This window comes from Diplotaxodon limnothrissa, linkage group LG22 (genome assembly GCF_057381915.1).
Source record: "Diplotaxodon limnothrissa isolate DT_005_m linkage group LG22, D_limnothrissa_male_GT1.1, whole genome shotgun sequence".
Taxonomy (NCBI): domain Eukaryota; kingdom Metazoa; phylum Chordata; class Actinopteri; order Cichliformes; family Cichlidae; genus Diplotaxodon; species Diplotaxodon limnothrissa.
Genome location: NC_140616.1, coordinates 26,830,275 through 26,847,445, shown reverse-complemented (window position 1 = coordinate 26,847,445; position 17,171 = coordinate 26,830,275). Strand labels below are relative to the sequence as shown.

Here is a 17,171-nt window from a genome sequence, read left to right as displayed (position 1 = left end):
CGCACAAAGGCAGCATCATATAACTGCTCTAAAAACATGGGGAAAACAGGAGAGGTTCGAAGGTTGAGGCTACAAGATTGTATTGAGCAGGGAAGGTCAGGATGGGCAGAATATCTGTGGTATTGTGCAAAGCAGCCACTATGTATTGGCCACGAGCTCAATAAAGAAAGGAGAAGGTGCGTAAAATTACAGTCCCCAGATTTTTTTCAAGTTTCAAGCTTTCCCACAATGACAGTCCACACTGACGTGAGAAGGATCAAATCATGGTCCTGTACCTAGAATGATGGTTCAAAGGCCTAATGTAATTTCTGAAACTGGAAAATATGAAATCCGCTCTAACACAATTGTAGCAAGTAAACTAATAACTGCCCAATAACACAGAATTTCATCAGAACTGGATGCTTATATACGGCGCTTATGCAGCTCAGTGTAAAAGCTCCTGTTTGAGCATTTTTATCCAACACTATGTGGAAACTGTAAAACGATTACACAAAGCACACTAGCTAATACAAGCTAGTGCAAGATAGCTTTATTGCACCTTTCGAAAAACACAACAGTTCACATTAAACTATTCTACACAGAGATATTCTATAAAGAGCCTCATCTAGGACTGATGATGATAGTTCAACACAATGGTAAATCTATAACACACCAACAAAGAAGAGGTAGCCAATTTCACTTTAAATGGATCATCAAATCAGTAGAAAACAGACTGCAGTCTGCTGGTTTGCGTTTACCTTGGAAATAATTTTTTTCAGCTGATGCTTGGGCAAGAAAAAAAACATCCATTACCCATACAACTCCACATGGTCACAATAAATCCGTCACGTTGTACAGAAATTGAGATACTAAAATATTTAGGATGACATTTTGAAAAAATAAATAAATAAAAAGGCGTTCTGGTTCTGAACCCTCTGGTATCTTGACAAAGTGTGTAGCAGTGTGAAGCAGTCATTTTAAGCATCTCATTTCTCAAGAGCCACAAAAGAAATACACTGATCGGTAACACTATCTAAAATATGGATCATCTCTTTATAATGCAAAGCTCCAAGAACACCAAGGCACTGAACCAGTTTCCAAAATTCTCTGATCAGTTCCAGCTGAGCATCTTTGGGTGTGGCGTGGTTGGCAGTACGAGGTAGTGCTGCACAGTGGTTTCATTGTTGATACTATTATTGCACCTTTCTACTTTAACTAAAGTACTTTTTACCATATTGACCCATTCATATAGTGCTTTGATTGAGTTCTTTGAACAATCCTACACACACAGTCAGATCCACACCTCAGGGACAATTTAGAGGTCAATATGTGACCGAGGACATGGGGACTAGAGGAGCCATGGATCAAACCACAGCCTCCCCATATTCTGGTGTAAATGTTCAAAATTAGCTTGCATGTTACTTAAAGCCTGAAACATCCAAATATTACAAACATTTGTGCTAAATTACTTAATATTTTTAACTCTCATGTTCCCTTCCAGGCAGCATCATAACCCCTTTTTAGCACTACATAGATTGCAGCCAGGCTCCAGACACACACAAACGGAACAAAATAAAAGAAAACTATGTCTCAGATATAGCTTCTGTAGCAGGGCCTGTAATTACCACAGCCAGGGGCCAGCTCGACTTCCTCTCTTGTGTTCAGTGGGCTGGCCTTGACACCTTCACAAGGGCCCTCAGAAACCACAACAGCAAAACGACAATGTCAGCACTGCCCCTTTTCTGGCGTGCTGCACAACCCTCCCGTATGGCAGATAATAGCCTCCATCAGGGGGCAGTATAAGCTGATAATTAGGTGCTTAACTCATGCAAAAGTGCAGATCTGATATATAGGCCTGTCAGGTCACTGGGGAAGAGTTAAATGAGTGTAGAGCAAGGGTAAAGTATTACAAGGGATGGGAATTAGTGTTGCATATTAATAGTGGACAATATAGAAACCAGTGCCCCCAGCCCACATGGCCATCTGGGCTGAGCTATAGAGAGCAACTGGGACTTGGTGGAGGCTAACTAGAACCCGTGTGTGTGTGTGTGTGTGTGTGTGTGTGTGTGTGTGTGTGTGTGTGTGTGTGTGTGTGTGTGTGTGTGTGTGTGTGTGTGTACACCTTTATGTGGATGGGGATATAGTACACATTGGCAACCATGTGCATAGGCCTATGCCTAATGTCTTTGGAACATTAAGCAAGGAATGCAATCTTGTGATGTGTTAATGGCCATTATGACACTTAAGTCGCTGTTCAGATAATATTTTAAAGCTCTCTCTCTCCCGGTGAGACCCCCTGACAGCCCAGATCCATTCTTCATTTAACATCGCTCTCAAACAGCTGTCAGTACTTTACATTGCATCCAGGCAAGGTGGCCAAGAAGACATTTCGTTTTGCTCTTTAAAATGTACAATTTGGCATCTGACCTTTTCAACACGAGATACTTTCACATAACAAAGTGAGAAAACAGAAGAAAAACGGTGTAAGCTTAAGCTAATCTTCAATCACAGCATGTTCACACCACATAACCTTTAGTTCTGGGGTCAACAGACCGCAATAATTTGTTTGAAAGTGAGGTTATTGTGTGGTTCAGGCTTCCAGAGAACGTCGCTTGCTGCCAGTGGCCATTTAATGTCATCAAACTGTAATGATTTTATAGAGTTATCATTTCAAGTTTGTCACAACTGATAAAAAAATTGGGTCATGATACATCAGCTGATACTGGTGCGCATTTGAAGACACTGCGTCCTTTCAAGGTGAGGTAGTGGGCGTGCTGCCAGCAAACTCCCTCAGCAGGCAGTATAAGAAAAATGTCATGAACTGAAAAATCCATATGTCTTCCACTGATCAGGCCAGCTATGTCAGCAGGCAGAACACAGAGAGAATAACTCTCATACTCCATACAGAGTATTAACATTGTATCAAGCTAACGACTAAGAAAACATTCGCTTTATAGTGGTAATTACAACTACAGTGTGAAGATGGATAGATACATTTGCTGATAATGCCATCATCTGAGTAATTGTGTGGGACCACACAGAAAATGTTTTGGGGATTTGGGTGCATTGACCATTGCTTTGGCCTCTCTTGTAGGTAGCAACTCATTTTATCTAGTTGACTGAATGAGGTGCGACATGTAAAACATATTACATGTCAGTTTTACAGATACCACTGCTTTCCCTGATTGCTTCAATCCCAGTGACACAAGCTGAAATCAGTTTTGTCTCCCAAACCATGTTCTGCCAAGTTTCAGTTGATGCATGGTTTGTTTGCCTGGGTCCAAATTTTTAAATTAGTCCACTCCCCTCGTTGCCTTTTTCATCTGGCTTTGTGACACAAAGCAGCGCTCTCTTACATGAAAAAGCAATTAGTCCAATGACGGCCTAAAGGGCCCATTATACTCAATGTCAAATTCCAGTTAAAAAATAATCCATATTTTTCTTATTCTGAGCCTTTGTCCACTGTGTGTAACACACTGTTTTAGCTCTTCCTCCATTAAGGCCATGCCTCTTTAAGCCAACTTGATTCTCTTTTGCTGCTCCTTACAATCATGGGGTTTCAACAGAAGGCAGGTGAGGCTGCTGTGTTCACAGCCAGAGCTGCGTGTTTGAAGTAATCATCGTAAAGAGTACAAAAAAAATTTGGGAACTGATCTTTTAGTGGAGTCTGTGGCCTGAGCTTCTGGCTCATCAAGATTACTGCACTGTAAACAAACGCTCAAACTACTTTTCTACTTGAGACAACAGAACTGTTTTTTATCAAACATTTTCTTCCATTTGAGTAAGTTCAACTTTTTATTTTTGATCAACTTTAACTATTTTGAATATTAAGTACCAGCTAATTAAATTGATTTTACTCATTTAATTTTACTCATATATTTAAATTATGTGGCAGACATGTTTAGAAGGTTTTGATTCCTGAAAATAAAAAATACTATTGTTCATTTAAAAAATCTGCATAAGCTGTAAGTTTTAATGACAGTCAACTGACCTTTTTATCTAGATTTTAATAGTTTTTTTTTCTTCTAATAAAGACTTCATTATTGAGGTCATTTCCTGATAAATATGGACGCCTGCCCACTTCTCTGCAGTTGTTTGGTTTTGAAATGTGACCGGGACTGAAGACTCATTAAAAAGAGAGAAACACCGGGTGTAAGGTGTCACTGTAGACTGTTACCAGCATTGCCTGTATCAGAGTAAGTATTCTAATTTTCTTTAGATTTCCCATTTTTCAAGTCATTTTAGTGAAATGTCAACAAAGCAATTCTCCTTCAGTGGTACTGTTAGCTAACAGTTTATAAGCTAGCAGCTAATAAGCGGCGTTCACCTCGGTACCTGAGACAGACTGCTATGTTCTTAAACTACAGACAGTGTGTTATTCTGAGATATTTGATTTTTTTTGCCTTTTTTTGATACAATGCTTTGAATTGTAGAGACAATATGACAAAGTCTTTCTCATTTAAAAGGGATGACGTTAATGAAGATTTCAGAACTGATGAAAAAAGAAAGGATTAATTGTTGGGTAAGTGACATGAGCTGGTAGAAGCGAAGACCATGTGTCATAGGATCATGTAGAAAAATGGTTGAACCTTTTGAGATGAATATGTTGCTGTATGTCAGCCTTTTGAAAGTTAGAATAAAACATCTAATATTACTAGAAACAAATGTCAGTGTATGGAGAAGAGCCATAATTATCACTTCATTATACTTCAATTAAATTAGAACTGACCATGAGCAGTTTTGCTGTATTGAACTCTTTATTTCTCCCTCCCAAATGTAGGAGTACTCAGAGTTTCAACCTCCAACAGAGCACGACCAGCACATTCTACGTCAAATTTGACAGCTGTCTTATTCAACTGATTACTTTTTTTAAGTACAAGGCTCCCAATACAGATAAGACAGCAAAGGTTTTGGCTCAAATGTAAAACTTGGGAATAGAAAGTGATTCAACATGAATGTCACACTGTGATTTTCAATTCTAGAACTAGCCCACTTGGTTTAAAATGATTGCTTTCCTCCTTCTTTTCTCTTGCCGTTCAACTCAATGTTAAGCATCCTTTGTCCACTATATCCACTATCCCTCCTCTGCACATAACCATCTCTCTATTGGTCACTTGGGTTCAGTAGCCTCAGAACTAGCTATTGTCTAGAACACATATTATCAGGTATACTCATATGTAGTTTGCACTCAGAACAGCTACAAAGATACAGAGTTGTAACTAAAATAATCCAAGCTTTCAAACATAACAAACATAATTCCTACACATCAAAAATTGTTGGGTGACGGTTAAAGAGATAAAAGTATTATATGACAATTTCCAGAACCAGAACTAGTATAAACCGCCTTTCTGTTGAAGATAATGATGATGAATTGGGGAGATGATTTGTCATAAAATCATCTTGTGAGTTAGTGGATTAGTTTGTGATCACTCTGTCTCGTTCATTCAGGAAAAGTCTGTTTAACCAGATCTGAGCTGAGGCAGCGACTCTGGTTATAGCAATCCATGACAACGACCCAGTTCATTACCAGCCTGTGAAACCTCTGTGGAGGTCTCCCAAAAACTGCTGATGAGCGTTTTGGTAATGTTTGAGTGATCTATGCACTACATGTACTACTGCAGTTAATACCAAGAGACTGAATAACACTGTATTCATTCACAGTACAGTAGTCTGGATGCTGGTAGAATCAGGAGTCTGAGTCACTGTATAAAAGCACAGTATCTTGTTTTGTTTTTTGTTGTTATTTTATTGAATTTTTTCGTTGCAATAACTGGATTAAAAGACATTTTTGATTATCTATTATTTCTTATTATTTCTGATTATTATTTTCAATATAAATGTTAAAAATACCAAGCAAATAACAGAACCAGTGCTATATGTACATTTAAGAAATTTACAGTGTAATTAATCAAATCTGCTATTGAGATATTCAAAAGTACAAATCACGCTGGGCATTTGATATTCTTTTTAAAATGATTTATTTTAATATTTCTTGAATATTGACAGTGCAGTATGTTATTGATGGAGGCCACGAAAATACTGCTGAACTAAAGAAATGTACTTCTTTTCAAATGTAGCCGTACTTAATTTTTTTAAGTTTTGGGAGAAATGTTTTTGAGTTTTCAAATTTGATGTTTGACTTTTGTTAAGTTAATTGTCATTTGAAACTTTGTCCATGTTTAGCGTTAGTATCTGTGATGATAAAAATCTAATCATATATGAAATAAGGTCAAACAAAATCTGTTGCCTTTATCAGTGAACCTAATTGACAACAAGTTTGATCCGCACTAAGCTAAATTCAGGGTATGTCCAAAACATAAATTGATTCATGAAACTCATTAACCAAATTTTCCTATACTACTTTAGCTTTGTATAGTAGATACTTGCTACTGTGACAACAAAAATAATATAGCTGAGGAAAATGATAACACTATTATCCGCTTGCTTTAACAGCATCAGCTAACATCAATAACTTAAGCCATTACATGTCATTGTCCTGAAAACACATCAATGTGTATGGGTTTTGTTTTGTTTTTTTCAGAAAGAGCTGCGCATCATCAGAAAAGCTCCAGGGAACTTCGGAGTCAGAGAAGCTATGAGAACCAAGCATTACTGAAACACTGATGCATGGAGATGGTTAGAAAGGACTCACGAAACCCTGCGGAGCACTCATGGGCGATAATGACCATCAGCTCTGTGTGGTAGAGTGTGGCTTCAAGAGCAGATCATGGGGAGGACAAGCAGCCAGGCACGCTGAACCATTGAAGGAGTGAGCTAGGGTGAAAAGGAACTGGGTAGCTTTCAACATTGCTTTGGTCCTGGGTTCTACGAAAAATAACTCCAAGTCTTTCCACTACTTCTGTCTCCCCCCGGTGTTCATAATCACCACTGGTGGTGTTTAGCTTTTCCTTCAATAGCAGATTCCCTTGTTTCCTTCTTTCTTCCACGAATTTCATCTTCATTATCCACAAAAGCTCTTGTTCTGCTTGGTGTCTTGCTAATCTCTCAGTGAGTGCCCAAAGGCATAAACTCATGGCAGTCAAATATGGCATAAGTGAGTGTGTCCACAGTGTGAAGAGAGGCCTCTATTGTATTTGCAAATGAACGGGTGACACATGGGACAAGAAACACGTGTGCTTGGAGAAGAGCTGCTTTAGATAATCTTGGAGAGTAATGAAAAAGCACATTAGCACAAAGGCTAATCAGCCCACCAACCCTCCCAGCAGTGGTTCCACTGAAGCCATTGACCGTGTTCTTGGCTTCATTCAAAAGCAAAGGGGATGGAAAAAAGAGCGGTTTTGTAAAAGCGAGTTTCTGTACAAATAGGCATGAAAAGAGAACAAGGAAGTGTTTACTTTATCAGCCTTTCTTTGCACTTCTCACATCTGACTCTGTGCAAGTGAAAATACTTTGAACTTCCATTTTTGTGGAAAATGATGCAGTAACATAATGGATGGAGTGAGATAAACATAAGCCTCCAGGCTGTTCTTTATATTTTTTCCTCATATCAGCACAATCTGTCTTCTGATTGTGAAAACAATCATTAACTGCTTTCCCCCCCCCTCTCTGGGCTGCTATTAAATGACATTAAATGGCAAATTTAATGAGCACAGGAAAGACAGAATTGAAGTAGGATACTTGCTGCAAATATAAACAGAAATAAATGCATTTCAGCTGGCAAACATGCAGCGGTATTCCAAAAAGTGCTGAAACTTTCGTCTAGCTCAAGAGCAAAAGAGCAATACTTTGGAATAATCCATTTAACTGGATTTCTCCACATCATATTGGTGATGGTCTCAGTACATATGTCTGTCACTTGATCCCATTAAAGACAAAATACTTGTGATTTTAAAATTATAATGCACTCCTGTCTGATCACAGCCGTTTTGCATGAGCAGGCTCTTTCAAAGGCATTTCTCATTTCAGGATAAAATGTCCTGTGATGAGATTTACAGAGCAAAGCTCTCTGCTCTCCCAAGACAAAATGAAATGTTTTGACTGTGAAGTGTAGGGGGAATTGCCATTTACTTTTCTACCAGTCATGTAATTGATATAGAACCTGTCGTCCCCTGTGGATAATTCAGGCCGACCGACATACTGGTATCGAAGTAGATTAGTCTCTAAATTTCAAGACTTCTTAATAGAGAAAGATCAAAGATTTAGCCTCGGAGATAACATAAACTCTGTGTTTTCATTACAGCATAGAGTTTAGTAGAGTGAAGAGGGTTTTTTTTATTTCCAAATCTTTCTAAAATTTACTGCTCATTACATATTTTGATAAATGAAATAATGGACTTATTTTAATACCATAAACCAGTGTAGGACGGTTAGCATCAGCCAACCAATCTGGTCATGTCATATTCTGTATTATATCATATTAAAATAGATGTTATTGAAAAAAATAAGTCCAGAGAACCCAGGCTCCATAGTGTAAATTAGGCAGGTGATGTTTCATGTTCACCTTAAGCTCTCCTGTTTAAATAGGAGAGCTTAATAAGACATTGCTTGAGTCTTATATGATGCAATGCTACGTGTTTTATTTTGCTCTACACAATTGCACGGGACTCAAAGTATTTTCCCCAGACAGTCATTAGTGTCTACCAGGCCAAAGCCTTGCTCTGCCAGGCAGCACCTGTGCATTGATCTAAGAACACAGCAGGTGCTGACTGTGTAGCAGCAGCACTATAAAGCTGCGCAGCCCTTTGGAGAGTAAAAGAATGCAGCAGACACTTTGGAGGAAAATAAAGAAAGGAGGATGAGATCAAATGAAACATTCATTATTGCCCTGAGGAAACTGAATTGTTGCAGTAACAAAATACCAAAGGAATGAAACAAAAAACAGAATGGAAAAGAATGATGGGGAATTGATGTATGGTTGAGCATGGGGTAAACAGGGAAGATTTAATCATCCTGGAGCCAACAGTCTGGCTGTGTTACGTTATGATGAAATGTATGGCATCACGTCAGGAGCTGTGCCGAGAAATGCAATGCAAACAGTGTTATAAACAGTGCAAATGCTACATTCAAAGCACTGTAATTAAAACGCTAACAATAATTAAAATCCTATTAGTTTTTCTTTAACAAAGATATTCTACTTAATTGTTGTCGCTCATTAAAAGCACAAGGAAAGCGCTATCCTTTACCATTTAATTTTTTAATAAAGTTCAATTTAACTGTTTTTCCACAAGAAAATTGAGTATAATTGGACATTCAGCGTTTCTTTTCATTTTTAACTTCTAATACCACGTCCAGCTGTTTGAAACTGTGCAGATAAAAACAAATAGCAAAGTAGCCACCCTGTAGTCTGAAAGGTGAAACACAGGTCAAGAAAATTGTTCAAATTACATAATTGCTATCAGTGCGGGAATCACTAAAAGGATCCTATATTTTATCAGCTACTTGCTTCTTACCTGAATAATTATGGTTGAGGTAAATGGGCATGTCGTCCGCATTCCATTAAGCATTAGGCCCTTAAATCTGCCCATTATTTCAACTGACTGGTCTATAAGACATAACAAAATTGTGTATGTCACCAGTTGCAATTTCCCAGAGTCCATGAATAGCTCTTTAGGTAAGGTCAGCACACACTGGTCACTTACAAGACTCACTCAACAGTGAGACCTCATTGCTGTAGCATACATACATATGCAATGACTCAGCATCTGTCTGGCCGTTCAGAGGTCCTCTGTACTAAGTTTAGGAGAAAAGCAACATGCCTTCTCTACCAGCTACATACTTGATATCTTGTATTTATGACCGAATAGAGTTGGGATGTTTAGTAGTTTTTACCAATATTAGTAGATTTCTGAATACCTACTGTAATTCAATATCAAAACAAAATGATAACCCTGTGTAATTATACACAGTGTGTTGATATTACACAGACTGAATGAATGAATGGTTAGAATGGTTGTTGAGCAGCCTACTGATGTTACTATTAAGTATAATGTTTGCTATTTTAGAGTAGCTTAAACATTTTCATTACATTAGCCATTACAAACATCTTAGCCAATGAAACGTTGTTGGTTTTTTCTCAAACAAAATAGTAACTTGTATTTCAGAACACATCAGATGCTGTTGAGCCAAACTAAAACTCCTTCACCTTGAATTCTTTGTGAATCAATTAGCTACTATCTTGCTAACCAATGAGCCAGGTATAGTTATTCATTGTGGGTGGGTATCATTTTTCGTCTTCTTTTTCTTCTTAAACAAATAAAAATGGGTAGAAAGCTTGAAGAACTGCAGTGTGTGCCGTATTTAAAACAAAAGTAAAAGTAAAAAACTGTACTGTCATGAATTCAGAATTGTAGTATTGAAAGGTATAGCAAGCATCACTTCTGGTGACACTGCTGGCATAGAAAGGAATGTATTTCTGTATGGTTTTCAGAGTGGATAGTGTATGATCCTATATCCCTGCTATATGTATTTTTCTGATTGAGCCAGCTGTGCTATTGTGTATCATTTTCAAGTTTTCAAATTTGTCATATGCAGGTAACAATGGCACATCACTCCCAGCAATGACATCCTTAGGCTCTGAGCTCCCCTAAATATCACATGTAAAAGAAAGCAAAAATGCACATAAGTAATACTTTGAAAATAAAATAAACATAGTATATATTTATGAAAAAGAGTGGAATAAATTGATACAGATTATTAAAAATACTGTAGTGGCTGTAGTGCAGAGGTAATGCCATATACATGTACTGCACAGTGTTCTTCCTCCCTGAGAAGATCTCCTTTTTATGCCCAAATGACAGTTTGTCTTCCAGTATGCATGTTGCATACATGCAGTCACTTACTAAACAAATAGACACCTGAATACTAAAGTGTTACTAAGGAAAGGCCCATATTTATATAGTAAATGTAGCTAGATATATGTAATTATTATATACTTATTATATTTCTATTGTTTAATCAGCCATAACTTTTGCAGTAAAAAATTTCACATCCATCACGACATTCACATTGGACATGTGTTGTGTGGATTGGGCTTCTCCTGGTGCAAAACATGGGATCCAGGGAATATGGAGGCTTTGTCATTTCCCTGAAATCCTTGTCCTATTCTTTCGGCCATATTTGGCAATATAGTGGCATAGAGTCTGTACCATCAATCTGAAAAGGTGGTCAGACCACAGTCAGACTTCAACTTATTCCAACATATGTATTCTGATCGGTCAAAATGCTACTTCAGTCAATCACTTGAGAGCACGGTGATATTATGTACAGGAGAATTTGTACATAAGAAGAAGAAACAGTTTCTGTGAGCCAAACCCAAGACGGATTCGCTCATGTAGGAAATAAACAAGATGCAGGTCTGTCAATATATGATGATGTATGATTTAAAGGAGGACTGGATTCATTATCTGTGCAGATGATAAAAACACTCTCAGACCATCATACATACATACACACTCACACACATGGAGAGGGGAGTGCGAATGTATAACAGGCTAGATAGGTGCTCAAGAGAGCTTACGACAGGAAGGCTCGAGTGAGCTTAAGAGGCGAGAATGTCTGAAGTGAGAAATGAGACAGGGGGAGAAGAGGGGAAGTGAAGAAAGAAACATAGCTAAGCTGCATTCATGTGGGAATCTCTGTTGGAAAGGCCTGATTGTTAAAAACAACACCACAAAAGTGTTTAAGTGTGTTTGTAGTGCCACCGAGTGAAGGGTTCTCTAGAGCTTGCTTGCCCAGTTTTTTAACATTTCACTTCTGAAGTGGCACATGCAAGTTCTAGTTCAGCTTTTAGAGCAGCTCTGTCACATAAAACACAACACTCTGTGAGCAGAGTAGGTGGCAATATAATGCACCATGGTGCTTATGCACATTTAAACACCTCGTTCAGCAGGAAAAGTGAAAACACCTGGTGGTTTTTTAGATGCTATAAAGTAAAACTCTCTCAGCAAAAAAAAAAAAAAAAAAAGAGAAAACACCTGCCGGTCACATTTCTCTCATTTTTCTCTTTTATCCTTTGTTCCCAGCAGTTTTTACAGCCCTGCAGATGCTGAGAGTCAAAGCTTATTTGAAGGCTATTAAAAAATTACAGATTGTCAAATAGGTGAAACTACAATTAGTCAGCTCAGTTTAATAACAGGGAATGGGTGAAACATCCTGGTGTAAAAATACAGAGATACAAATCAGTACTGATTAGGTGTTGGGGTAATTTTCAACCAAATATGCTCAAGATTTCTTGTTCCAGAAATTTTATATACCGTAATTGTCGGGCTATAAGCCGCTACTTTTTGCACAAGCTTTGAACCCTGCGGCTTTTAGTCAGGTGCGGCTTTTCTATGGATTTTCCATGATTTTTGTGATATCGTAAGACGATTTGTTTTGTTTGTTCCGCTGTTGTACGGCACTACGTTGCCTGGCGGAAGGATCGGGGTTCAAGAGTGGTATGTTAGTCACATGTCCGTCCGCCAGGCAACGTAGTGCCGTACGAAGTAGCGCGAAAAACAAACTTCAAAGTAGCGCTCCGCATTCAGCGGGAGGCGTGGATGACGAGCGGCGATAAACTTGCGAAAAGCAAGTTATGCCCAACTCCACCGGTGGATTCTGACAGCGTGGAAAAGTGCGAAAACATCCACGATCACCAACGGATTTTGAAGGGCTGGACTGCTGCATGATGGAGAGGAGGACACCGCCACGGCCCTTCTGAGGGTGTTCGACTCTGACACTGACAATGACAATGAGGATTATCTTTGGTTTTGAAAGTGACAACGAAGGAGAGAAGCGGAGAGTGGATGACGAAGCCATCCTGAGCCTGTTTGTTTCCGACACTGGAGGAGAGGACTTTGGTGGTTTTAGAGCACAGGAAGAAGAGAAAGATGGTGAATGACTGACTTTTCTTCTTGTTAAAGCTGTGTCACTGCACCTGAGCCTAAAAGGTAGTCCGAATCTATTTTTCTGGTGTGCTGTAGGTTACTGTTATGTACTACATGTGCAAATATGTACCCATAACTTGTTTTTCAAAATATTAATAAAAGGGGTGTGTCTCCAAACAGCCATCTCTTTCCCTTTGTGCACATTCTCTTACATATGATAAGTCAACATTGAAACACCTGCGGCTTTTAGTCAGGTGCGGCTAATGTATGTACAAAACAGGATTTTCCCCTGATTTTAGCTTGTGCGGCTAATATTCAGGTGCGCTTTGTAGTCCGGGAAATACGGTATAACATATAGAACAATGGCCCTGCGACAGACTGGCGACCTGTCCAGGGTGTACCCTGCCTCTCGCCCTATGACAGCTGGGATAGGCTCCAGCGCCCCCCGCGACCCTGAAAAGGATAAGCGGACGCGAATGGGTGGATGGATGGATATAGAACAATGATATGACAACTAAATAAACTGTGTAATTCACTGCAAGACAATTCTGCACAATATATCACAATATGCATGCAAAGTCAAAACATACCAGCATGAAAACTGCAGGAACATAAACTGAGGTGTTGATGTACTGCTGTATTAACAGTGCTTAATGTAATTTAAATCATATGTTTACCCTTTGTGTCTTCTCCTTCACCTTCATTCAATAAGAGCCACCACAAGGAGTGAAGAAGCAGCAACTTTTTATAAACAATCTGTTTATATCATATTATATTATATTATATTATATTATATTATGTCTGAGTTTGATTAATATAGCAACCTATTATATTTCTACCATATTTGTTTGAGCTGCAACTCATGACACTTGATATTTTTAATATACACTGTAAGACCGAATAGTAATAGTTTGATAAATGAAATGAGTTCCAACTACTTAAAAACCTGTTATAAGTTCATACACCTTTATTTTTTTGAGTAGTTTGAACAATTTTGTTTTTTCAAGTTATCAGTACTTGAATATATTGATTAGTTTCTAGCATTGCGCTCAAATAATTTGAGTTTTAACACTGACGTCACTTACGTGCCTACGTACGTACCTACGTGCGCCACCTGTTTCTTTATGAAGTGCTGGCAACCATCTTGGATTCCTCGCTTCGAGTGCGAATGCCCGCTCATTACCCCGAAAGAAACTTGTGGAACGTTAATATCCGAACAGAAATAAAAACATTTGTCAACGGGTTTTTTGCGGCATTGCCTTTGACGCTGGATAAAGGAGGGCATGCTATGGTATGTTACGGACTTTTGAACTGGAACAGCTAACCCTCTGCACTTGGCTAGCTGCATTTACCGCCTTCGCGGCATCTTCAGGAGCGCTTTGTGGTAAGTTTTATTTTTTCTGAAACTATAGTTCTCCGTTGTAATATGGGTTTTTATCGTCATAAATGTACAACTCTAGCAGGCATTTAAGAATTACATGCATGCGTCGTTTTATCCATGTCGGCTTGGCCCCAAAGTGTTTGCATGAATTATGCTAATACGCTCATATTTAGTATAACACATTATTAGTCCCTGGGACTAATAATGTGTTAATAACTTTTCTAATCTCTTACTATTTTAAAAGAAGTCTTTAGAAGGCATTTCTGGATTTGCAGATTATAAACTGCCTTGTGGTTAAATTGTTGAATCAATATGCACTGCTGCGCTGCTTCACACTTAGCGCATACGTGGATATTGATATTGGCTAGCCCATTTGCTAACTAGTGGAACTTAAAACTTACGTTTAGTTCTCTGGAGTTGTACATATTAAAACTGGGGCAGCAAAATTGTAGGCACAGGACATACTTACAAAAGCAGTGAATAATCATTACATAATTACGCGGTAGAACTTGGTTTACATTGCAAATAGTTATGTATACCAAGTTGAAATGTAGAATCTTCTGAACTGTAAAATTGTTGTGCCTGGTCTATTTTAGGTTAGCTTAAGGGTGAATCCATCAATAATATATTTACCAAACAGTTATTTTTTCGTTTTATTTTATTCTGATGCCCAGTGTTCATTAGTGAAAGACTTAGTTTTTTTTATCTGTCAGGGGCTGGGTCTGTGAACCAGCATTTTGAGTTTATTTTGTAGTTTTGCTTTCTTATGTTATATTGAAATGAGGTGAAGTTCTTGTATTGTTGTTATTATTAGTTAAGGTTTAGTTGAGTTCTGGGCTGGTTATGTTTCATCTGTGTCTCCTTGGTTGTGTGTCTTTTCTGTTCTCTGTGTAGTCTGTCTTGTCTTCTGTGTTTTACTGTTATGTCCATGCCAGGGCAGAAGTAAATTTTCAGGGGTGAAGATGCTGTTTACCTTGACCAGCTAAGACTACAGATTGTAGATGAAGTCGAGAAAAGTGAAAAGAATCCTGATTACAAAGCTGATGCTCACAACTTTGGCCTTGCAATGCAAAGAGATCATCAATGATGACCTACCAGTAGGTCAGATCCTGGATTGCTGGCCTACTCTGAAATCCCAGTCCCAGGTAAGAATGTATATAGATGTATCTAACAAGATGTATTTTATATCAACCCCTGTTATCTGGCCTGTCTGAACAAATTATGCCTTTGGAGTGTAAGGATTTTGATGTATTTTGCAAAGATTTATAGACTAATTGAAACTTGTAAACACAAATGTATCCTGTGTGTTCAGATCTGTGCAGAATTCCACAGGATTACAAACCTCCACCTGAAGAACCACTTTTATGCTGTGCTGGACCAACATGCTCCCCGGCTCCAGAGCTTATTCAGAAAGAAAGCTGTTTGCACAGGGAACGTGTCTGATGTCCTGTCTCAGCTCTTCAGAAGCTATAATCTCCAGGTTAGTGAGTTTTTGTCTTGTTTTTTGAGCTTCATTTGATTTGATCAATTTTTCAATTTTAATTACCATTCTTGACTAGGTTAGCCAATAATTTAAAATAAAAATTTTCTTGTGATGTAGGAACAAGCTGATATCCATGCCCAAAGTGCTGGTGTGCTTCATGCCCTCTCTGCCTATTTGTACGAAGACACCTCTACCTTCATCAAAACATGGGATGTAAGTTTTGGACAAAGTTGTGAACAATATCTTAGTAGCATCCTTGTTTAGATTTCTCAAAACATTATGACACTTTGAGAGTTTGAGAAGCATCTCCATGCTTGGATCTGTCTACAACAGTGTCCATGTCACATAATGGAAACACTACATGTTTTTAATGTGCGTAGACCTTCTATAATGTTCCTAGCCCAACCATACATCACTGTACAAATGAAAAAAATATATAACTCCTATTGACTTTCTGTTGTTATTGCTACGAAGAGGTATGACTTTGCTTTACTAAAAGTACTATTTTTGTCAGTTTGTTTTCTCAAATCTTGGTGTGTTGTGGCTTTTTTGTTGTTCAAACAATTGATTTCTGAGCTAGTAATAATCCAGAAATGTGACTTGTATAGATGAAACTAAGAGAAATAGGAATGCACTAACATGTAGTAATTTTGTTTTCTGTAGATGATGCATTCTGATAGACCAGATATTAGTGAAGTGCCACTTGGACTCCTCCTGATCAGAGCCAATTCCAGCGATGCAACATTCTTCTGCCCTGAGAAGACTGCAGTTTTGGTCGAGGGTAACATGATCATTGTTTTCACCACCCTGGCTGATGCATTTCTAGTAATATTTGGACTGACTGACGTCCTGCACCTAAGCTACCCAAAATGTTTGGCCAACATTTTTGACTTTATTCAGAAAGTTTTGATGGGTCTGAAGGGTGGGAAGTTGAAGCCCAAAGTGCTGAGTCTTAAAAATGATCTTTTGGCAGCAGAATAATGTCCAGGATTCCTACACAGCCCTCAAGTGCCTGTTAAAGCAAGTAATTCAGTTTATCATGTTTCCAAGTCTGGATAAGTTTTTTATAAAAAGAGAGAATAGAATAAAGAAATCTTTGCAGACTCTGTTTCATACTTCATTATCTAAAAGCCACATCCAAAGTAAAAGGGGTGATTTTATTATTTTTATTTATTTTTTTCCCCCCATCATCACTTGTGTTTTAGTTGATTTTGATTGTGTTTTTAGTCAGATAACTGTAAATCTATAGAGAAAATGAAGGACAATCTCATTTCTGGCTTCTAGGTGGGATCTTGAATGTCACTTAAGGAACGTTCCTCCTGAACTACTCATAACTGACATAAGGCGCTAAGGAGGTTTATAACACTTTGTTTATGTCTCTAAAGAAGTATTTTTCTATTTAAAATTTTATTGCTTTGTTGTTGAGACTGTGATTGCACTCTACAAATGTGCATTTTGCATAACCACAGTACTGGCATATTAAAAAGGTTACCAATTATATTTC

General features: G+C 38.2%; 2 protein-coding genes across 2 annotated transcripts in view; one reads left to right on the top strand and one right to left on the bottom strand.

The window, feature by feature from the left end:
* LOC146610073 (receptor-type tyrosine-protein phosphatase U-like) overlaps nt 1-17,171 on the bottom strand; it is a 259,644-nt gene that overhangs the window by 199,508 nt on the left and 42,965 nt on the right. The gene's annotated exons all lie outside the window — the stretch shown is intronic.
* Nucleotides 13,909-17,101, top strand: LOC146610074 (uncharacterized). Its single transcript, XM_085346496.1, has 5 exons — nt 13,909-14,187; nt 15,079-15,329; nt 15,497-15,664; nt 15,785-15,880; nt 16,331-17,101. Exons 2-5 carry the CDS (start codon nt 15,186-15,188, stop codon nt 16,646-16,648), a joined length of 726 nt encoding a protein of 241 aa, XP_085202622.1. The 5' UTR covers nt 13,909-14,187; nt 15,079-15,185; the 3' UTR covers nt 16,649-17,101.